Raw genomic sequence first — 25,140 nt, forward strand, 5'->3', positions numbered from 1 at the left:
GATGCTCTATTCACTGTGCCACCACCTGGTCAGGCAACTTTTATTTTTCTTATTCTTAATTGATCAATATGATAGTTTATTCAAAATAATATAGCAATAATGTATTCACTTATGTATAATATGTATAAATACATATGTACGCTTATTTATAAATCATATGAATAATGGAAAAACACATTTTTTAAATATTTTGAGCTAAAAAAATGTAAAAATACAAAATAACAAAATTTCTGGGATGCAATTAAAATAGTACCTAGAGGAAAATTTTTAACATGGAACACATGTATTATGAAAAAAAGTGAAGACCTAAAATCAATAACGTAAGTGATATTAGGAAACTAAAAAAAAGAAGATAAATTAAACCCAAAATAAGCAGAAAAGAAGAAAGATGAAAAATTAGAACATAAAGTAATGGAATTGAAAATAAAAAATGAATCAAGAATTAACAACACCAGAAGCTGATTCTTTGAAAAGATCCATAACTGATAAGCTTCCAGCTAGGATAACTAAAAAAAAAATAGAAGATACAAATTACTCTTATCAGAAACAAAAAAGGGAACATTACAACAGATCTCACAGATATTATAAAGATAAATAGAAGAATATTAAGAACAAATCTATACCCACAAATTTGATAACTTAGATGAAATACACTAAATCCTTAGAAAAACATATTCTGCCAAAACTCATATAAGAAAAAATAGACAATCTAATAGGCCTATAGCTATTAAATAAATTTAATCAATAATTAATAATCTTCCAAAACAGACAGCACCAGACCCAGATAGGTTCACTGGTCAACTCTACCAAACATTTAAAGAAATTATACCATTTCTCTATAATCTGTTCCAGAGGATAGATGCAAAGGGAAAATTACTTAACACATACTATGAAGCCAACATTATCTTAATACCAAAACCAGACAGATATTATAAGATAAGAAAACTAGAGACCAATATCTCTCTTGAACATAGAAACAAAAATTCTCAACATAATATTAGCAAATCAAGTCCAGCAATGTATAAAAAGAATTATATGCCACAATGAAGTTAGACTTATCCAAGGTATACAAGACTGGTTCAGTATTAGAAACTTAATATAATCCATCACATCAACAGACAAACAAGAAAAATCCCACGATTGTATCAATAGACACAGAAAAAGCATTTGACATAATCCAGCACACACACATGATAAAAATTCTCAGCAATCAAAAAATAGATGAGGACTTCCTCAACTTGATAAAGAGCATCTACAAAAAATTCCTACAGATATCATACTTAATGGTAATAAACTCGAAGAAACTAACACTACCCAACTTCAAGACTTACTATAATACCACAATAATCAAAACAATGTAGTATTGGCAAAAAAATAAACAAAGAGATTAATGAAAAGAATATAGAGCCTAGAAATAGATCCATACAAATATGGTAAACTTATCTTTGATAAAGAAGCAATGGTGCCCTGGCCGGTTGGCTCAGCGGTAGAGCATCGGCCTGGTGTGCGGGGGGGGGGGCCGGGGTTCGATTCCCGGCCAGGGCACACAGGAGAAGCGCCCATTTGCTTCTCCACCCCCCCCCTTCCTCTCTGTCTTTCTCTTCCCCTCCCGCAGCCAGGGCTCCATTGGAGCAAGGATGGCCCGGGCGCTGGGGATGGCTCCTTGGCCTCTGCCCCAGGTGCTAGAGTGGCTCTAGTCGTGGCAGAGAGATGCCCCGGAGGGGCAGAGCATCGCCCCCTGGTGAGCAGAGCATCGCCCCTGGTGGGCATGCCGGGTGGATCCTGGTCGGGCGCATTCGGGAGTCCGTCTGACTGTCTCTCCCCGTTTCCAGCTTCAGAAAAATAAAAAAAATTAAAAAAAAAAAAAGAAGCAATGGTAATACAATGTAGCAAAGATAGTCCTTTTCAACAAATGGTGCTGGAACAATTAGACATAAATATGCAACAAAATTATCTAGACACAGATTGTATACCCCTCACAAAAAAATTATCTCAAAATGGATCAGAGACTTAAATGTACATTTCAAAACTATAAAACTTCTAGAAGATAACATAGAAGAAAACTTACATGAACTTGGGAATGGCAATGACTTTTTAGTTACAGCACCAAAAGCACAATCCATGAAAGAAATAATGGGAAAAGCCCAATTTAGAAAGTGGCAAAAGACCTGAACACACATTGACCAAAGAAAATATACAGATGTCAAATAAGCATATAAAAAAATGCTTCACATTGGCTATCATTAGGAAATTGCAGACCAAAGCAACAATGAGATACCTCTACAGAATGACCAAAATTTAAAACAGTGACAACACCAAATGTTGGCAACAATGTGGAGCAACAGAAACTCTCATTCATGGTTAGCGGGAATGTAAAATGGTTCAGCCACTTTGGAACTAAACATACTCTTACCATATGATCCAGCAACCACACACCTTGATATTTATGCAAATGAACTGAAATTTTATGTCCACACAAAAAGCTGTATGTGGATATTTATACCATCTTTAGCCCTAATCACCGAAACTTGGAAGCAAACAAAATGCCCTTCAGTAGGTGAGTGGATAAACCGCAGAACATCCAGACACTGGACTCTCATTCGGTGCTAAAAAGAAATGAGCTATCAAGCCATTCAAACAGATGGAGGAGCTTACACGCATATTACTGAGTGAAAGAAGGCAATCTAAAAGGGCTATTAATGACTATAATATTAGTACCACTGACTGTTTTGGGTTTGGTCTAAGCACTTACCCTATTGGGTCAGCAAAATAACCTACTGGAGTAGAAGAAAAAAAATTGGGATTTCTATTTGCATTTGTGATAATACCTCTTCCCTTTTAGTTTGTACTTTGTATGGTATGATGGTCACAAGATGCTAATACATTCTTTGTGTATGTAATTTATATTGATGCACATATATATACATGTACATATAGGGAGAACATGCTCAAAATGTTTATGTAGGGGTGCACAATCAAAAACTGTCTAGCCCATTGCCATAGTGATCATCTGCACTAGCCCCTTTGTTTTAGAAAGAAAGAAACTAAAGCTCAGAGAGAAGTATAGCTGGTTAAAGTTGGGCTTTCCAAGCTGAGACTGCTGAGGCTTTATCCAGTGGTGGGATTCAAATAATTTAACCAGTTTCTGCCCTAATGACCATTTTAAATATAAAAAAATGATATACCGAAAAGTAGTTTATTATTTCATGCATTTAATACTTAAATAAGAACAATAAAAGAGGTACATAAAACTAAATTATGTTATAAGAAAGTTTTAAAATATTAATGAAAAAATGTTAAATAATACCTGACAGAAAAATAACAAAACTGTTATTCAAGATATTTCCATAATGCTTCTTTTTCTTCTTTTTTTAAAATTAAGTGAGAGTCAGGTAGTCAGGTAGGCAGATAGACTACCACATGCGCCCTGACAGGGATCTACCCAGCAAGTCCCATCTGGGGCTGATGCTCTGTCCGTCTGTGGGCTGCTCTTTTGCTCGACAACTGAACTATTTTAGCACCTGAGGACAGGCCATAGAGCCAACCTCAGTGGACAGGGCCAACTTGCTCCAACCATTCAAGCCATAGCTGCAGGAGAGGGAGAGAGAGAGAGAGAGAGAGAGAGAGAGAGAGAAAGGGGGAGGGAGCAGATGGTTGCTTCTCCTGTGTACCCTGACTGGGAATTGAACACAGGACTTCTACATGCCAGGCTGATACACTACTGCTGAGCCAACTGACCAGGGCTCCATACTGCTTCTTGATTGGTGCCTTCACTTGCAATTGTTTTCACCTATGGATGGAATGAACATTACTTTGGGTGTTTAGAATATGCTGTTGCAGAGCTGAACTTTAAAAAAGAGTAAGGAATGTAAATTTTTGATTTCCACATTGAGTGGCTGCCCAGGCGCCCACCTTAGAGAGAACCCTGATTACAAGTGCCATTTTAACAACTGGTGTGCCAAACTCAACAAAAAATTAGGTATCGGTTCTGCGGAACGGGTGAAAACAGGCTGAATCCCACCACTAATTTTATCGTTGTTGTTTTGGGGTTTTTTCCATCTCATCTCTTGACAGAGTAAAACTTTCTTGAATGCCATATGAGTTCATGTTAAGAGTATAGATACATTTTTAACATCACATTTTCCTAGAAGTTCAGCAAAACAGGAACATCGAGCTGTTCCTGCATGTGCCCTGACTGGGAACCAAACCAGCAATCTCTGTGCTTTGGGACAATGCTCTAAGCAACCAAGCTATCTGGCCAAGGCTAGAAGTTTAATTTTCAAAAAGTGCTTATGCACTTACATGGACTGTCTGTCTCCTCTCACAAAGGGAGGGCTGAGCTTCCAGGCACCAACGGCATTCTCCTCAGCTGAGTTCCTATTCCTAGTAAGCTTTATCCACCATCTCACAGGAAGACTATTGAAATGATAATGCCCAGTGGAAATAAATCATAAGGAGAATCAGCTAGAGAAATCAACAGAAAAGCATCATGTCTCTGACTGTCTTAAACTTTACTTCAAGAGCCGTCAGCAAAACCCTGTCTCCAGGGACTATTACTTTGAGGGAACCCTGCCAATTGTAGCATTACTTGGAAGGCACATTTTTTATGTTCCTGAAATGCCTATTGTCAAATTAAACCAAAGTTTTGAAAGGTTTCAAACACTTCCCAGTTGGAGGAAGTAAACACACTCCTAGATTCAAATGTGGTCTGAAGTAAGCAAAGCCTTTTTTTTTTTACCCCCTGGCATTAAGTGCCAACTCTGTGTGTCAGGGCAGCCTTGTAAAATTAATTTACACTCCAGGGTTTGGATTCTGAGGACTGGAGTGGCTTTTATAAACTTAGGCTTTTATTTTCAGCTGGCTGTCATTGTTCAGGGTAAGGAAGAGAACTCCAACGTCTCCGAATCATTTTGAAAACTTATCACCCAGGACCAAAAGGCAAATGACAAATGGTAAAAAGTTAAGTGCCGCATCTTATTTGTTTAAATTCTCTCCTCCAACCCCCAGCCCCCCACTGACTTCACAAAGGAAACATCTTGCACAAAAATGGGCCATGTGGGAAGCAGGGAACTAGAAATGACCTGCGGCTCTCAAAAGGGGGTTATCAAGACACACATGTAATCATATGTCATGTTCTCAGTGGATGGCAGAGTCTTTGCAGTGTCATTTACTCTTGGCCGAACATACATCATAATTCTCCTCCCTTCAGTAATTTCTTCACTGCTAGAACAATTCTGGAAACCATCTGAAAATCGGCGGAAGGCCTGGCCAGGGTGGTTAGAGCACTGTCTCGACATGCTGAGTTTGCGGGTTCAGTCACAGTCAAGGAAGATACAAGAATCAACCAATGACATGAATGAGTGGAACAACAAATTGATGTTTCTGTCTCTCTCTGACGCTCTCTAAAAAATCAATTTAAAACAAGAGAGAAATGGTGAATATATTTACCTTTCATTAGAATTCTTTTTTATGCACTTACTGTCAAACATTATAAACAAAAAGTTGTGTGAACCAACCATGGAGGATTCTAGCAAGATGAATGCCTATCATGAGAAAAATCTATCCTACAAAATTTAACAAGGTGTTTATAGGTAGGTCCAAAACCACAACATAAACACCCAGTCTTATCTCATACCTGGACTTTGGCATTTGATGTATAACTCAGAAACCTTTTTATACTTTTCTTCAGCCAAACACTTGTGTTATGTAATTCCTTCAAAATTTATTCATTAATTAACTAAACTCATTTTCTTTTTTTTTTAATTTTTTTAAATTAATTTTACTAGGGTGACATAAATAAATCAGGGTACATATGTTCAAAGAAAACCTGTCCAGGTTATCTTGTTGATCAATTATGTTGCATACCAATCACCCAAAGTCAGATCATCCTCCGACAACTAAACTCATTTTCTGTGGAGGGAGTAATGAGTAGGTATGCTATACACAAAGCCTATGTTGAGTTTATCAGGACCTTTTTTTTTTTTTTAATCTCTTTTGATAACTTTGAAATCAAGTAGGGGAGAATAAGGATTTTGCAGCAATTGTTTTCAAGGGAGAGCAACTGATCTCCAAGCATCCTGAATAAAGGCTGGCAAACATGGACGATCTGTTGTTGCCTGTCATGGTAGCATGTCAGGAGCAGACACAGTGGTCAGGCCCGCTGAATTTAAATAAAGAAGTAGCCTCCCAGTCTGGAAAGAAGATGGATTCTGGAATTAGAGAAATCAGTTTGAATTCTGGCTCCCCCCTTATTATTTGTGATTTGTGGTTAACCATTCAGAATACCTAGGTTTTGATTTCCTTATTTCATATATATATATATATATATATTTATGCTAGGCACATAGAAAGTGTTGCCAAAGAGCCACTTACAATGAAATCTGCAGATGGTCCAAAGTTGAAGGTGGGGATACTATATCATAGAAGTAAGATTAAAATTATTGTGGTATGATAGAATAGAAAGATGAGCTAAGATAGTGGTGAATATTATAGCAGGAAGATAAATAAAATCCCATAGTACTTTCTTTTCTTTTGGTTTTAAGTCTAGTTGTACCAGCATATAATGGAGAACCTGCATGCAAAAGTTTCTGAAAGCTGAATGGCAGGGAACTGGAGACAATAGAAGGACATGGACACTGAATTGGTAGGTGGGGTCATGAGCTACGGAAACATATGTTATGTATAAATCAAGGGCATTAACTAGCCCAATGCACTTTGCCACGGCCATGTCCCATCTGGTAGAGCACTGTGTTCAGTCCTGGGCACTGTATTAGGGGCAGAATATTTATAAAATATAGTATAACCAGAAATCAGAATGGTGAAAGACTCATACAAGGAAGGGTTGAATAAGCTAGAAATGATACGAGTAACACAGAGAATTTTGGAGAGATTGGTATCATTGCCTTCAAACATATAAAGGCAGTGAAAATCTAAGAGTAAGAGTAATTCATCTGTATCGAGTATTACTATGTGCAAAGCAGTCCCTGTTATCCACATTTGAAGATGAGGAAACTGAGGCACAGAAGTCAAGGTACATGGTTACAGCCACATAATTTGTAAAGAACTGAGCCAGGTTTTTACCCCAGTCATTGACCCCCAGATCTGGGAGAGATATTAAAGCTATTTTCTAAATATTTCTAATCTGTCTTACAGAATCACAGTAAGATTTCATACTTGCAATTCTTTTGTTAGTTAGGCACACACTGATGATTTGTGAATGAAACGTGAGCAGAAGCCATGTTTGTGACTTCAGTGTGGGAGTTTAAGAGTTGCACCGATTTGCCACATGCTCTTCCCATCGTGACTGTGAGGACATGAAACCTTCATCAGTCTAGATTTCTGAGGGGCAATGATGAACAGAGCTGTCCTGCTGACCCATGCTGGCCAAGTAGCAGGAGTAAGAAATAAACTGCTATTGTTTGACTAAAGCATGGAGATTTGGGGACTGCTTGTTATTGTAGCATTATCCCGCCTTTCCTGACAGATAGATGAGCCCAGATGCTTAAAATCATTAAAATATTTCAGAAGAAGAAAATACATTTATTATTCTATTTCCAAAGGTCAGAACTAAGAATAGGTAGTATAAACTATGAGAAGGCAGATAGATTTAGGCTTAATTTAAGTTTCCTAAGTAAAGTTGTCCAAAAGTTGCTTCATGAGGGAGAGCACCCTGAAAATGGCCATATTTAAAAGAGGCCAGGTGATCATCTGGATTATATGTAACAACATATATGGCTTAATTAAGGAGGCTTAATGGATCAAACATTCACAGAGCACGCTCAATGTGCCAGGTACTAGAGTTGCAATGATAAATCCAACCACGCAAACCCTATCCTCAGAGAAAGAGTCATCAAATACAAAAGTAGATAACCTATGATGTCTCTTCTAACAATGTGATTCAACCAAATTAGAGATAATAACATAGCCTGGATGAAGCTGACAGCAAGGCTGAACTTACAAATAACCATGTAGCACTAGAAATCTTGCTGATGCTTAGGTTGTATTATTATTTTTCAATTAGGAGCCCAAAGTATAGGGTTTACAAAAGGAAGGAAAACGAGAGAATTGCTGGGTTGAAAAAAGGAACATTTCCCCCTTTCTCTAGTTACCATTCTTAAATCTTCCAAACCAGGCATATTATCTGGCTTACATCAGGGGAGTTCCAGCAAAGGGAATAGCACTGACTCACAGCAGTTGCTACTGACCTTTGTCAGGAAGGGACCATTTTAACCCCGATCACTTCAGACTCGAAGACAAGCAATAACCATCCCCACAGGGTCATTCTTCGGTTTCACGATCCAGCCAAAGCCTTTTAGAAAGAACTGAAGTTTTTTCCTAAAAGAGCATTTGAGTAGAACCCAGAGGAACCCCATATTCTAAGGAGGAGGTGAAAATCCCCAACTGAGTGATTCCTGGGCACACTGACACTACCTCCCAATGGCACTTTCAAACAGGGCTTGATTTTCCCTGGTGGTATCAATAGTGAAAGGTCTGTTTGTTTGTTTTAACTTCCAAACTTTAAACAGTGGAGAGCAATGTGCTGTCCTTTCTCTGGCTCTCTGCATTTTAATGGAAAAACATCTAAAGCTTGGGTAAGCATTAACTGTAATTGCTCTGGAGGCAGACATTTCCATTTCACATTATTATTCATAACAGTATTAGTGCAGAATAATATACGCGGCTGGATTTTGCAGCCATTATGTAGACAAGGGTGGTGTATCTGATTATCTGATTACTATTGTCCCTCAACTGAAAAGCATCAGTTTGAACTTTGATATACTCCAGCCGTGCCCAGGCCCTTGAATTTTCTAAACTACAGTTCTGATTTTTCTGTGAAATAAATAAGTCAGGGTCAGCTGGATTTCCATGTCATGCCTTCAGTTAGTTCATGTGACATTTAAGTCTCTCAAAACTACAGACAGAAGAAATTGGCTTTGGCACGTGGAAGAGCAGGAGGGAACTTGCTAGTTTCATGTGCATCCTTAATACTCTTGCCTATTTTCAAATATACGATATTCTTTCAGAGCCGGCTGGAATCTGGTAGTGTCCAGGCTTGTGCCAAGTTCTGTACACAAATACACACTTGAGAAACACAGATGTGAAAAGTCCATCTAGGACCTAAGCGAGGCATGGAGATTTGATTGTTTAGTCTAGTGGCTCTACACCCAAAAGTTTCAGGAACAGCCGCTCTGCTGTTCTGAGAGAGGGAAGACCTCCCATCCTGTACTTTAATCCGGGCACTATGGAGATGACCCCATTTTCCCAGCACCAGTTTGCCCTCTGCCCTGATGACCGTGTTAAGATTGAAAGGCCAGCAAAGGGGCCAAGACAATTGTGTCTGATTACGCAAACCAGAGAAGGGCTGGAAATCACTAAGCCTTCCTGGACTGGCCGGGCTGACACACCCACCCAGAACGATGGCCCCAGGTTGCAGCAGGAAGGCAGGGGGACCCACGCTTGCGAAGAGCTGCAACTTGGGACACGCGCGAATCCACATCCAGGCTAGGAGGTCACTATATACTCAGCAGAGGATGCCTTTTTCCTCCTCCTAGTCCCTGCTCACTGTGCAAAGTGAGCAAAAGAAAGTTGTGCCCGAGCCATGGCGCCCCCGGCTGCAGAGGGAAGGAGGGCAAGCAGACTGGCGCCCCGGGCCCCTTACCTTGTCCTTAGAGCCGAGGTTCTGTAAAACCTCCTTGCCGGTGGCGCTCCGGATCTCCACCCCAGCGGGCGCAGGCGATGCAGGCGTGGGCTCCCGGCTCTCCTCCCGGCCTTGGCCCCTGCGCGGGGAGTCCCCTTCCAGTCCGGCGCGGCTTCCCGAGCTGCGGCCGCTGCCCTGGCTGCTCCGGGGAGTCTTCGCGCCCTTCTGCCCCACGCTCAGGGCATCGAAATCCAGCGTCTTGCTCTCGAAGGCACCCTCCACGTTGCAGAACATACCGCCGTACTTCTGCCGCGGGACCTGGTCCGTGGTGCCCGGCCTGGCCAGGTACACGGGCAGATCATCTTCATGGGAGCTGTCCCAGCCTCTTCGGCCAGTGGCCATGCTTCCTGCGCGACAGTGGCCCGCGGGTTTTCTTCCCCCGAGGCGGAAAGGGCAGCCACCGGCAGCGTGCGCTGAGCCACAGTGACTGGGGCGGGAGGAGGCGCCTGAGCCTTCGCGCCAGAGGCGGCAGTGCTGCTCCCGTTCCTGCCAGTCCCCCACCAGCCAGCCAGCGCGGTGCGGGGGCTGGAGCAGGGCGCGCTCCGCTCGCGGGACCCTTCGCCCGCCCGATCTCCTCGCCCTCGGACCCTAAAGTGGCCTCACAGCCTTCACGTCCTTGTTGCCCAAGGATAGTAGAAATCCCAACTTGGCGCGCGCGTGCACACACGAGCGCGCACACAGGCTTCCCGCTCGCCCAAGAAGCCCCAGATTTCACACTCAAGAACCTGGCTCACTCACACAGGCACACAAACGCTGCTTTCCCCACACCAACTCCCGAGTTTGCCTCACAAGCACAAGTCTCTCTGCCCTGCTCATGCACTTAAACCTAGTTGGCTCAGGGGTGTCCATTTCAAAGCCAGATCCTGATTTACAGCCACACACACACACAATTTAGATTTCTATCACACTTATGATCCTAGATTATTGGTTTCCCATAATCTCAGACTGGTTTTATCCTAGTTTTAGGATTGTCTCAAAATTGCTCCCTGTTCTAGAATCTCACAAGCCTACCCCCTCAAATAAAGAACTCCTGAATTGGCGGTGGGGGGAGTGGCGCAGGGTGGGGGGGGGGACCCTTTTTTTCATTGCCAATCACAAAAGCCTATAACTAACTCACAGACAAATCTACACTTCCCCCCGTACAGGCACCCCACATTTTGCTTTTAGCCCACCCTTAATTTGCCTCACAGACAATTAATTACATTACAGACCACAGGTATGCATAATGAGTCAATATATGTAAAATAATTACCATAGTTATTGGCATATTTTTCACTAGAAAAATACTTGCAAAATATTCTTAATACCCTGTCCTCAAACAACCCCAGCCTAATACCTCACACGCTGACTCAAGCTCAGATGTACCACAGTCAGAATCCTATACTTGGGCTCTTTCGTAGCTCACATTTACCTAAAACATGCAGAGCCAAAGACTGTGCCTTCCATGTTACTTCAGGTACATGAAGAGTTTGCATACATACATACACACACACACATATACATACACATACACGCTCTCACAACCTCGTCCTCCCTACATCCACCCGCATGTTCTCTAACCCAGACTTTGCCACATAAGCAGGTCCACAAACTGCAGAGCTTGCATGGCACCTGCACGCACAGCCTTAACCCAGAACCTGCGGTGCCCACATTAAACGGGGCCCCCTATCAGAAACTTATTCATACATTCACCCAACATGAATTGAGTACCTTCTATGCCCATCACAAGATCCTTGAACGACGGTGTTAAAACAGGAGGAGGGGGGACCTGTCCTCACCAACAGTGTAGATAGACTACAGCCACCCATCTGGGCATCACAGTCATCGACCATTCTGCTGAATGCACTTAACTTTATTTTCTGAACCCCCCCCCACTCCATCAGAAGCTCCATAAAGGCTGAGATCTCTGATCTGTTTAGTTTACCCTTGAATATCTTGAGCCTAGAACATCTGCAAGCACATAATAGGTAGTCCATAATCCTTGTTGAATAAATGGATAATGATAATAATAAGAACAGTAACAACAGGGAACATTTATGGAGCTGTAGCTATGTGCCAATCACTATATAATTGTTTCACATGTATTGACTCATTTATTTATTTTATTTTTTATTGATTTGAGAAAGGAGAGGGAGGGAGGGAGAGAGAGAGAAAAAGAAAAAGGGGTAAGGAGCAATTCATAGTAGTTGCTTCTTGTATGTGCCTTGACCAGGCAAGCCCAGGGTTTCAACCAGTGACCTCAGCATTCCAGGTTGATGCTTTATCTACTGAGCCACCGCAGGTCAGGCATATTGACTCACTTAATGCTCATCAACAGATGGCAGGCTTTTTTGTATACACAGACACAGTTTTGGAAGGCATCTGCACTGATTCTAATAACCTGAAACTCTGAACTTGAACTTACCTTTGGGAGGGGAATTAGGGTATTGAAAAATAGGATCTCAAGGGCAGGCCTGTGACAGCCTTGTAGGTTTGGACATGGAAGCGGACCTGAGCTTGGATCAAAGACAGGTATATTGACACAAGTTATACCTACCCCCCGTAAGGAGAAAGGCATTTTCTTAAACTGCCTGCGCTCTATCAAAATTATTCATGACTTCCTAAGCTGACTTTCTCTGGGCAGCTGCTCCTTTTTGACAGAAGCTGATTGGTGATGGACCCAGCCTTTCATGTCAGAAATCAGTAATACAGACCATTCCCTCCCTCTTGCTCATCTAGGTTATTTCTATCTTCTTCCCATTGCTGTCAACCTCTTATCCACTCATTCATTCACTTACGGACTTTTAAGGGGACACTTGCTATGTGTCCTGCACTGTCCTGGGTCCCCTCCTCTGTGGAACATAACTCTAGTGGAGGGAAATAGACAGTAAATAAAGACTGATCAGGACAGAGAGTCACAAGAGCTATGAAAAAAATAAGATAGCCAACTTTTAGACTGGCTGGTCAGGAAAGACTTTTAAGTCTTTGCCCCCTGACCCTATAAGTACCATTGACACCAATGATATTAGTTATACTGTCACCAAGAATAATAAGGCTATTAAATAACATTTATTTGGAATTTATTTTGTGCCAGGCTCAGTGCTGAGGACTTTCCATAAAGTATCTTGATTAATCTTAATAACACTGCAACTCAAGGACTATAATTTCTGGGTTTTTGTTATTTCTGTTTTTTGTTTTTGTTTTTACTAGCAAAGAAGCTGAGGCTCTGCATACATGCTCAAGTTAGGACAGAACTGTAACGGAAGCGAGGTATGTGTGGAGTCTTTTTCCTTTGCGAGGGGCACATTCCGAACATAGATGCTTGCATGTATGTGTTTGTGCGTGTGGGTAGGGGGCCGGAGATAAGCCCCATTGTTACACTACATTGCCTCACCACTGTATATGCTCAATAATTATATTTGTTGATGAACCATCATATTTAGAGTCAACAGCTGGGTATACACATCTGTGTTTAATTAAGAAAGAAGACTGAATGGAAAAGGCTGATCTGACTTCAGTTCTGCAACTATGCGGCCTTGGGCCATGTGTCTTACTTAACTTCTTGATGTCTTTCTGCTTCATTCTTGTCTGAACCCACCTAGCAGGAGTTCATACCTTCAGTAGGAAATTGTGCTAATAATCTCATGTGCATTGCCTGACCAGGTAGTAGCACAGTGGATAGAGTGACAACCTGGTATGCTGAGGAACCAGGTTCAAATCCCTGAGGTCACCGGCTTGATCACAGGGTCACTGGCTTGAGCCTGGGATCATAGACATGACCCCATGGTCGCTGGCTTGAGCAAAGGGTCACTGGCTCAGCTGGAGCCCCCAGTCAAGGCACATATGAGAGCAATCAATGAATATCTAAGGTGCCACAACTACAATTGATGCTTCTCATCTCTCTCCCTTCCTGTTTGTCTCTCTCTCTCTCTAGTTAAAAAAAAAAAAAAATTCATGTGCATTGCCTTAATTTTCATATCAATTCCATAAATGCAGTGTGATTGTTATTTTTATTTTATCAGTGGGGAAAACGAGGCCTAGACAAATTATATTCCTGCCCAAAGTATCACAGCTAGCACTTCAAGCTGGAATTCAAACACTCTTCTAGCTAGTTCCAGAGCCTGTGCTCTTAAAACACCAAACAACATAGTTATGTTGAAAGGATCCAAAGAGATAATAAATGGGAAGACCAGAGGTCAGTTGTTAACAAATGAAATAATTCTAAGTGGTGCAACTGTTCTTGGGCAAAAGGTAACCTGAATTAAGACCAAAAATATATATATATATATATATATCCTACCGATGTTCTCCTCATAAAGGCATTAGCCCCATGAACAGGGATTTTTATTATGTCTCTCCCTAGTAAGATAGAGGATGCATTTCTTATAACAGTCACAAACATAAGAGCAGCATTATGCCTGTGGTCACCTTAAGTCAGACTTCCCAGAGAAAAGGGCTGACCAAAACAGTGTGTAAACAGCAAACTATTTCTATACCACAGGCAATGGAATAGAGCCTTCCACTTTTCACATACCAGATCAAATTTGCATTTCCTGTAACTCTGCAGTAGATGACTTGCCACTTTGCATTGAGATGACTTGTGATGGGATCCCATAGCATATCCGATTATAACTTTAGGGAAATGTATTCCGGAGGTGTCTGTATCACCTATAGGTCAGCAGAAAACAGCATCTGCTAGGCAATAAGCCATGGCATGCATAAAGCAAACCCAATATAGCTGCCCATAGAAATCCTTTAATGCAAAATGAATTGCACTGCATTCTTATAAAGCAAAATTCTTCCCAAGAGAAGATAAAATTTTAATACTCACTAAGGCTGTGCCTCCACGCTCAAAATAAGGAAAAAATAGAGGAGTAGTGCAGTTTACCTTGGCTCAACAGTGAATTGAAATACTTCTGATCAAGCCCTGGCTGAATAGCCCAGTTGGTTGAAGCATCGTCCCAGAACACAGAGGTTGCTGATTCTATCCCTGGTTAGAGCACATACAGCAGGGTCCCCAAACTACGGCCTGCAGGCCACATGCGGCCCCCTGAGGCCATGTATCCGGCCCCCACCGCACTTCCAGAAGGGGCACCTCTTTCACTGGTGGTCAGTGAGAGGAGCGATAGTTCCCATTGAAATACTGGTCAAGTGATTGACTTAAATTTACTTGTTCTTTATTTTAAATATTGTATTTGTTCCTGTTTTTTTGTTTTTTTTTTTTTACTTTAAAATAAGATATGTGCAGTGTGCATAGGGATTTGTTCATAGTTTTTTTTTATAGTCCAGCCCTCCAGCGGTCTGAGGGACAGTGAACTGGCCCCCTGTGTAAAAAGTTTGGGGACCCCTGACATACAGAAACAGCTTGATGTTCCTATCTCTCTCTCTCTTTCTGCCACTCTCAAAAAAATAAGTAAATAAATAAATGAAAGAAAAAAATTTAAAATATTAAAATAATATTTCTGATCAAAACCCTTCCCTATCTTTTTCTTCTTTAAATTGCAGAATTTAAAACCTACATGACCTTTTCCCTACTTTACAGGAACAGAGATTAGAAACCTCATTTTTTTCCCCACAGATAGCATATATAAGGCAATCTTTGCAAAATATCCAGCTTTCTGCCTGATACATAGTAGGTGCTTAATAAATATTAGCCCTTCATCTCCTCCAGTAAATTTAGATATATCATTAATATCACACAGAGTTTGCAATAATGAGCTTGACCTGTGACTTTAGCTTTGCAAGATTTAAGTAGCAAGTTGACACTATATAACATTTGGAATATATGTTTAAAAACAACTACTAGTTACCTGACTAGGCAGTGGTGCAGTGGATAGAGTGTAGAACTGGGATGCCAAGGAACCAGGTTTGAGACCCTGAGGTCGCCAGCTTGAGCTCATCTGGTTTGAGCAAAAGCTCACCAGCTTGGACCCAAGGTCACTGGCTCAAGCAAGGGGTTACTTGGTCTACTGAAGGCACGTGGTCAAGGCACATATGAGAAAGCAATCAATGAACAACTAAGGTGTCACAACGAAAAACTAATGATTCATGCTTATCTCTCTCTGTTCCTGTCTGTCTATCCTTCTCTCTGACTCTCTCTCTGTGTCTCTGTAAAAAAATAAAAAAAAATAAAAACAACTGCTAGTTAATTTTCTTGACAGGCTACTACTGAGTTACAATTCAATATTGGTAAACCAAGTGTCCATTAGAAATCTGGAAACAGGACATTTTTCAAATATATGCACAATGTTAAATTCACTTTATAAATTATTTTTAATAATCCCAGTTGTGCAAACAGAAAAGAAATCCCTGCTATTTCATAAATATATATATACATGTCGGGAGAAAATAACTATTAGAACATATATAAAATATTAACAGGGTGTGAGTTGTAGGATTATGTGTAACTTTTCATTTTTTCTTTCATGCATTTCTATATTCTCCAAAATCTTAATTATAAGTGTGAGTTATTTTATAATCAAAAAGTATGTTATTTTTAAATGTGTGTCCGGGATGTTATTTTACATTAAAAAGAAAAACATTTATTGGGCATGTTAAGAATCTCTGATGGAGAATTATTAAACCAAGCTGCTAACTCTCTGCTCTATGGTGAAGCTCTATTATCTAAAATGAAATATAAAAGGAAATTAGACTGCCCCTCATCAGACTCAAATCGTCACCTCATGCAAAGCACCTCAGCAGTTGGACAGCTGAGTGAGGAAATGATCATTATGATGAGGGGGAGAAATGAGGGCTTATAAATGTCCTTGGGGCAAATCCCTTCCACCAAAGGATTACTTAATAAGAGACGACATAATCACCTTCCTAGTGGGGAGTGGAAGGGGGTTCCTTCCCAGTTTCATACACTGAGCATGTCTCTCTGATGTTATTATTCTCAAACGTTCCAAGGCCAATGTCAATCACAGAATTTCCTTTGGCCTCGAGTGGGAAGGAGACAAAGGTTAAGTAATTGCTGACCAATATGATCAAGCAGATATTCACTTCTAGTGCTTGAATGCTCTAGTTGCCTTTGTGCAGGTTCACAGGTGCAATTTAATCCCCTTAATGAACATCTCTGAGTCAGGAAAAGACAATGAATCCAGTGACAGGATGTAACAGAAAAAAAGAAAAGAAAGACCAAGCAAAAAAAAAAAAAAAAAAAGAACCTATCACCTGTCCACCTCCCACAATGGCTCACAGTATGTTTCCAAAGTTTTACAAAATGTACTTGTTATTATTCCAGTTACTTTTCCTGTTGTTGTTGTTGTTGTCCATTTATAAAAAAATAAAATAAAATCTCATTGGTTTTATATTATTGTTATAACAGTGTCATTCTGATTATTTAAAATAAAAAGAATTCTCTCATATGTTTTGCCATCCAAAGTAAAAATAACAGTCATGAACCTTTTGTTTATTTCTCCCTCCCTCCCTTCCTTCCTTCTCAATGAAAATTTCAAAAGGAAAGAAAAGCAGAGAGTAATTTAACAAACTCCCATGAACTTGCTCGCTAGAATTTATAAATGTTAACTTTTCATCATATTTTAGTCATTTTGTTTTTTGTACTTTTCCGAAGTGAGAAGTGGGGGGCGACAGTCAGACAGACTCCCGCATGCCCCCCCCCAGCCAGGATCCACCTGGCATGCCCACTAGAGGGTGATGCTCAGCCTATCTGCTCTGCTGCAATCAGAGCCATTCTAGTGCCTGAGGTGGAGGCCATGGAACTGTCCTCAGCGCCCAGGCCAACTTTGCTCCAATGGAGCCTTGGCTGCGGGAGGGGAAGAGAGAGACAGAGAGGAAGGAGAGGGGGAGGGGTGGAGAAGCAGATGGGCGCTTCTCCTGTGTGCCCTGGCCAGGAATCAAACCCGGGACTTCCACAGGCCGGGCCGATGCTCCACTGCTGAGCCAATCAGACAGGGCCTTAGTTATGTTTTTAAGCAATAGAGTTCAAGTGCCCCCTATCTGTTTTGCTCGCTCTTCCTCCCTTTGTAAAGAACCAATAAAGTATATTAATCGCTCATATTCTCCTAGAGACCTGCTATCTGTTGGAACCTGATTCTTTCATTGGGATTTTTAAACCTTTTCTCTTACCAAATAAATTATTGCCCTTGTTTAATTATTTCTTTTAAAAAATAACTATCATATGTTTGGAATCTAGAAGCCCCTAACACCTATGCAGCAATAACACAATAAAGGTGATTATAACTCACATATCAGGGCAGAAAATGTCCCATTCAAACTCTCAGAGAAGGTGCATGTCTTCTGAACTCTGGGTTTTAGAATCTAATGATACCAACTCCCTTTGAAACCAGTACAAATTGAATCATTTTGCTGTTAAAGGGAATATTTTTGTTGTTATTATAGCTGGAGTGGCTCAGGGAACTGGACATGAAACTTTTTAACATTTCACATTTTAAAAAGTTAACTTTTATTTTAGCATTCCCATTAGCATAGGTTAAGTCATGCCCAAGGAAAGGTAGTCAAATAAAGTGACAATCTGAAAAGACAGGCCTCTTCCACTCCAGACAGAGATTTGCTGGCTCCACAAGACTAGGGCACATCCTGGCTCCAACATCAATAGCTAACAGGCAAGAGTATGAATGACAGATACTGAGAGATATGGGAGGAAAGAAATGGAAACATTGTGCATAATACTTTCATTGAGAACTTTACAGTTATATATAGATTCAGAAAACATAAATGCATTGATAATGCCTCCTTATTCTAGTGCTTTTGTCTGATTTCATTTTTCTGTTAATAAATAACTCCTTGTTCGGGCAGCTCCCTATCCTGCCTTATTCCTCCAGATCTTGCACAATTAAGACAAATGGGTAGGAAACAGGTTCTGTTTCACGTTTCAAGCTCTTATAGCGATTTATATTAGAAACATAAATTGAAAAATAAAGAGAGACAATTAGTTTAATCATAGAGTCCCCATTTCCATTTCTTATTAAGAAATATCAGGGTATTTATGTGGAGTGTGATATATTTGAGAAAGACATGGGACTTGAAGTGAGAAAATTTGGACTACCATTGCGGGTGCCACTCCTGGCTAAGTGAATGTGGGGGGATGGCACGAATTCTTGATTTCTGTTCCCTCATCAACAAAATGAGAATGAAAAGCTGTGGAGTCAGAAAAAATAAAAGTGAGATACTACATACCAGGTTATAACTTTTCTCTACAAATGTTATAGTTTTATTTTCTTCAGAGCCTCACCCCAATATCTGTGATCCAATAGGTAAACAAAAAACACATTTGAATTAATATTATCCAGGATTTTTGTTTTTCAATGGTAGATAGAACTGTATATAGTATATAACTAATGATTACTAATTAGTCTTAGGCATGACCAAAGTGAAAATATATTTTGGGAAACCAAATCAGATCACTTGGCCCAGGCTGGTGGTACTGTAGATAGAGTGTCATTAGGGAGTGCCCAGGTCATTGACTCGATCCCAGGGTCACTGGCTTAATCCCAGGGTCATTGGTTTGAGCCCCGGAGAGGGCACGCATGAGAAGCAATCCAAGGATACACAACTAAATGGAGCAATGAGTTGAAGCTTCTCTCTCTCTCTCTCTCTCTCTCTCTCTCATCCTCTCTTTTAAATCGATGGGGAAAAAGAAAATCAGATTACCTGCCATTACAATCCTAAAACGCTTAGATATTTGTTTCTTAAAATTATCCTAGATCAAAGGTACAGTCAGATGTATATGTGAAACTTATGATATAAAAATACTATAAAAACAATAAGATACAGATGAATGTTTTTAACAATTATTATTTTAAAGCAGATCTCGAGCCTCACTGAGAGTAATGGCAGGGTAGGAAGCGATACCAATAAATCTCCCCCAAAACTCAACAAGATCTTCAACCAGAAACAGAAAAACCTATCCTTGGATCCTCCTCCAGATGTTTTGCAATACACCCGAAGGTATGGTCGAGAGAAAAATTGGCTAAATATATAATCAAACCCCGAAGGAAATAGGGAGTAAGAAATGCTCTGCCTTCCTCACTAACCTAAACAGGGTGGCTTTCACTGGGAACTGAGAATATAGAAACTGAGGCGGGCAAAGGGGGTGAATAGATCCAGGTCGCGGCACAAACGGCCAAACCAGGTTGTGGCACGGAGATCCAAGCCGAGGAAAAACTGTTCCTGTGGCAACCCGGGCAATACAAGATAACATTCACGCCAAACCCAGACCAAGAAAGACAAGTGAGGCAGCCATTTTCCCCGATCTCCTGATCGGCCCGCGCAGATAGTGGGTGAGAGATTCCTTCCAAAGCCCCGGGAGTTGGTGCCCATGTTATCCCACAGAAAGGCAGAGTCAGAGGCCTTTGTGTGGGCCAAAAGCAGAATCTCTGGGCCGCCCCAGCACCCTGGGAAAGCCGCGCATGGGGAGGGAGCGAGAACTAATTAAAACGCTGGAACTTTTCCATGCGGGTGGGGGTTACACTCAGAGGGTGAGGCGGCCGGCCTGATATCCTGGTCTGCGCACACGGAGAGTGAGCGAGAGATTCCTCCCAGCACCTCAGGAGTGGGTGCTGGTGTTATCCCACAGAGGGGCAGAGTCAGGGGCCTCTGTGTGGGCCAAAAGCAGAATCTCGGGCTGCCCCAGCACCTTGAAAAAGCCGCGCACGGGGACAGAGTGAGAGCCAATTCCAACGCTGGAACTTTCCCATGCGGGCGGAGGTTTCACTCAGAGGGTGAGACTTCCGGCCTGATATCCTGGTCTGTGCACGCAGATAGTGAGCGAGAGTTTCCTCCAAGCACCCCGGGAGTGGGCGCCCGCCCGTGTTACCGGACAGAGTGGCAGAACCAGAGGTCTTTGAGTGGGCGGAAGCCCCGGCTGATTATGCTAGCAGCTCTGACTGACTGAGCCTTACCCAGAGCCCTGTGCTGAGTGGGAATAGAGTGGGGAGTTGCCAGCTCTTTAAGCCTCTTACTATCCAGGCAGAGGCAGTAGCAACCCCATAGCTGGATTATCAGGCTACTAATTGAGGAAGGAAAGACTAGGAGAAAGGCTCCAGGAACACGGACTCTCTCATTGGCGGAGCCTATAAATGCTAATGAGCCTCGACTACCAACGTGACTAAAGCACAATACATGACATCGCCAGAGACTTATCAACTGCAAACCTCTACCTGAGCATGCCAAAGGGGCAGAACCCAGGGTACAGAGTCACCGACCAGGAAGAGGGAGAGAAAAGAAAAAGCAAGAAGATAACCTCTCAAAATCAAGAATAATTCACAGACTTTATAACCTATCCCATTTTATTATATTTGTTTGTTTGTTTCTCTTATCTTCATTCTTGATATTTTTTTTTCCTCCTCCAATTTGGTCGTTTAACTCTCTGCCGGTCTTACTCTCTCCTCTCCTTGAACTACACTACCCATAAGTGTTACATCTCCCATTATCTTTTCTTTCCTCTTCCTTTCTCTCTATGAGGATTGCACTCCAAAACACTTAACTCTCTCTCTCTCCTCTTGTTTCTTTTTTCTTCTTTTAGTGGTTCCCTCTTTTTTTTTCTCTCTCTCTTCTTTTCTCCCTCTATAGTAGTTTCTTCCTTTCTCCTTTAGGTCTCCTCTCATTCAAACCTCAATAACAAACAAATTATCTTATCTGGGACTCAAACTTATGTTTTTGGCATTTTGGGTTTGTTTTTTTTTTTCTGAAGCTGGAAACAGGGAGAGACAGTCAGACAGACTCCCGCATGCACCCGACCGGGATCCACCCGGCATGCCAACCAGGGGCGATGCTCTGCCCACCAGGGGACAAAGCTCTGCCCCTCCGGGGCGTCGCTCTGCCACGACCAGAGCCACTCTAGTGCCTGGGGCAGAGCCATCCCCAGCGCCCGGGCCATCTTTGCTGCAATGGAGCCTTGGCTGCAGGAGGGGAAGAGACAGAGAAGAAGGAGAAGAGGGTGGAGAAGCAAATGGGCGCTTCTCCTATGTGCCCTGGCCGGGAATCAAACCCGGGTCCCCCGCACGCCAGGCCGATGCTCTACTGCTGAGCCAACTGGCCAGGGCCTTGGGGGGTTTTTACTTCACCTTTTTAACTCACTAGCAGTGCTCCCATCCCTGGCTCTCCATTTTATCTAGTTCTTGTTCCACTAAATACAATAGTAATTTTTTAATTTGTGCCCCCATTTTCCTGTTTCCCTCTTATTCCTCTCATCATAACTCTTAGTCAACCAACACCTAAAAGCAAATTTTATTCTTGACCCAAATTTTTTCCTTATTTGCTTTTTGAGGGTCCATACCCCCCTTTCTTTCCCCCCCTTTATTACTTTTCCCCAATTCAGGCCCTCCATTACAGGCATTGTTTGTTCTATTTAGTACAATATAATTCACAGTTCACCACAAGATTTTCTCAAGAAAGAGGGGAGACATAAGAAAATGGGAAGAGGATATGAACAGACACTTCTCCCAGGAAGAAATACAAATGGCCAACAGATATATGAAAAGATGCTCATCTTCTTTAGCTATTAGAGAAATGCAAATCAAAACAGCAATGAGATACCACCTCACACCTGTTCGATTAGCTATTATTAGCAAGACAGGTAATAGCAAATGTTGGAGAGGCTGTGGAGAAAAAGGAACCCTCATACACTGTTGGTGGGAATGTAAAGTAGTACAACCATTATGGAAGAAAGTATGGTGGTTCCTCAAAAAACTGAAAATAGAACTACCTTATGACCCAGCAATCCCTCTACTGGGTATATACCCCAAAAACTCAGAAACATTGATACGTAAAGACACATGCAGCCCCATGTTTATTGCAGCATTGTTCACAGTGACCAGGACATGGAAACAACCAAAAAGCCCTTCAATAGATGACTGGATAAAGAAGATGTGGCACATATACACTATGGAATACTACTCAGCCATAAGAAATGATGACATCGGAACATTTACAGCAAAATGGTGGGATCTAGATAACATGATACGAAGCGAAATAAGTAAATCAGAAAAAACCAGGAACTGCATTATTCCATACGTAGGTGGGACATAAAAGTGAAACTAAGAGACATTGATAAGAGTGTGGTGGTTACGCGGGGGAGGGTGGAATGGGAGAGGGAAAGGGGGAGGGGCACAAAGAAAACAAGATAGAAGGTGACAGAGGACAATCTGACTTTGGGTGACGGGTATGCATCATAATTGAACGACAAGATACCCTGGTCTTGTTATCTTTGAATATATGTATCCTGATTTATTGTTGTCACCCCATTAAAAAAATAAAATTATTTAAAAAAAAAAAAAAAGAAAGAGGGGAGAGAAGAGGAGAGGAAAAAAGGAGGGGGGGAATAATTTCCTTTTGTTTAAATTTTTATTTTATTTTTCTTTATTGCATTATTAATTTTTAAAAAAATAACTTTTCAATTTTTTATTTTTTTTAACTTTTTATTCTTTATTAAATATCATTAATACTATCAACAAAACCACCCTCAGATGCCATTAAGGAAGAGAAAATTGAATCTCATGGATACAAAAGAAAGAGAGGTAACACAGCTAGATGAGGAAAAATCTATGGAGAAAAAATTTAATATATAGGAAACCTTGGAGCTAAATGACAGAGAATTTAAGATAGAAATCCTAAAAATCCTCCAAGATATACAAGAAAACACAGAAAGGCAATTTAGGGAGCTCAGAAAACAACTCAATGAACACAAAGAATATATTTCCAAGGAAATTGAAACTATAAAAACAAATCAAACAGAGATGAAAAACTCAATTCACGAGCTGAAAAACGAGGTAACAAGCTTAGCTAATAGAACAGGCCAGATAGAAGAGAGGATCAGTGAAATAGAAGACAAGCAACTTGAGGCACAACAGAGAGAAGAAGAAAGAGACTCAAAAATTAAAAAAAAAATGAGATAGCCCTACAAGAATTATCTGACTCCATCAAAAAGAATAACATAAGAATAATAGGTATATCAGAGGGAGAAGAGAGAGAAAATGGAATGGAGAACATACTCAAACAAATAATAGATGAGAACTTCCCAAGCCTGTGGAAAGAACTAAAGCCTCAAATTCAAGAAGCAAACAGAACTCTGAGTTTTCTTAACCCCAACAAACCTACTCCAAGGCACATCATAATGAAATTGGCACAAACCAATGGCAAAGAAAAAATTCTCAAGGCAGCCAGGGAAAAGAAGAATACAACATACAAAGGAAGGCCCATTAGATTATCATCAGATTTCTCAGCAGAAACTCTACAAGCTAGAATAGAGTGGACCCCAATATTTAAAGTCCTGAAAGAGAGGAACTTTCAGCCACAAATACTATACCCATCAAAGCTATCCTTCAAATACGAAGGAGAAATAAAAACATTCACAGATACAGAAAAGATGAGGGAATTTATCATCAGAAAACCCCCACTCCAGGAATTACTAAAGGGGGTTCTCCAATCACATACAAAGAACAAAAAAAAAAAAAAAACAAAGCCACAAGTAAAAGCTCCAAGAAGAACACAATAAAACCAAATTTAAACTGTGACAACAACAAAAAGAAAGGGGGGGAGAGGATGGAGATTAACAGTAGCAAAGGACGATGGAGTGCAAAAGTACTTACAAAATAGTGTGCTACAATGAACAGGGTAGGAACCCTTTTCATTACTTAAAGGTAACTACCACAGAAGCACATGAGATAAAAAAGAGACCAACAGAGGAAAGATGTATGGAATACAACCAAATAAAAACAAAAGATAGAAAAACGAAAGAGAAGGATCAAACAAGACATAAAACTAACAGAAAGCAATATATAAAATGGCAATAGGGAACTCACAAGTGTCAATAATTACACTAAATGTAAATGGATTAAACTCACCAATAAAAAGGCACAGAGTAGCAGAATGGATTAAAAAAGAAAATCCAACTGTATGCTGCCTACAGGAAACTCATCTAAGTAACAAGGATAAAAACAAATTCAAAGTGAAAGGCTGGAAAACAATCCTCCAAGCAAATAACATCCAAAAAAAAGCAGGCGTAGCAATACTCATATCTGATAATGTTGACTACAAGACAGCAAAAGTACTCAGAGACAAAAATGGCCGTTTCATAATGGCTAAGGGGACACTGAATCAGGAAGACATAACAATTCTTAATATATATGCACCAAACCAAGGAGCACCAAAATATATAAGACAGCTACTTATTGACCTTAAAACAAAAACTGACAAAAATACAATCATACTTGGAGACCTCAATACACTGCTGACGGCTCTAGATCGGTCATCCAAACAGAGAATCAACAAAGATATAGTGGCCTTAAACAAAACACTAGAGCACCTGGATATGATAGACATCTACAGGACATTTCATCCCAAAGTGACTGAGTATACATTTTTCTCCGGTGTACATGGATCATTCTCAAGAATTGACCATATGTTGGGCCATAAAAACAACATCAGCAAATTCAGAAAAATCGAAGTTGTACCAAGCATATTTTCTGATCATAAACCCTTGA

The 25,140-nt window shown here is 40.9% G+C and overlaps 1 protein-coding gene across 1 annotated transcript in view; it reads right to left on the bottom strand.

Moving 5' to 3' along the window:
- The window catches only part of DPYSL3 (dihydropyrimidinase like 3), a 108,889-nt gene extending 98,533 nt beyond the window's left edge, over positions 1-10,356 (bottom strand). Inside the window, exon 1 of the mRNA XM_066272904.1 lies at positions 9,659-10,356. Within this exon, the coding sequence (XP_066129001.1) occupies positions 9,659-10,039 (381 nt within the window). The 5' untranslated portion in view covers positions 10,040-10,356. The remainder of the gene's footprint in view (positions 1-9,658) is intronic.
- Between the last annotated feature and the right edge of the window lie 14,784 nt (positions 10,357-25,140).

Source organism: Saccopteryx bilineata, chromosome 4 (assembly GCF_036850765.1).
Source record: "Saccopteryx bilineata isolate mSacBil1 chromosome 4, mSacBil1_pri_phased_curated, whole genome shotgun sequence".
NCBI classification, from domain to species: Eukaryota; Metazoa; Chordata; class Mammalia; order Chiroptera; family Emballonuridae; genus Saccopteryx; species Saccopteryx bilineata.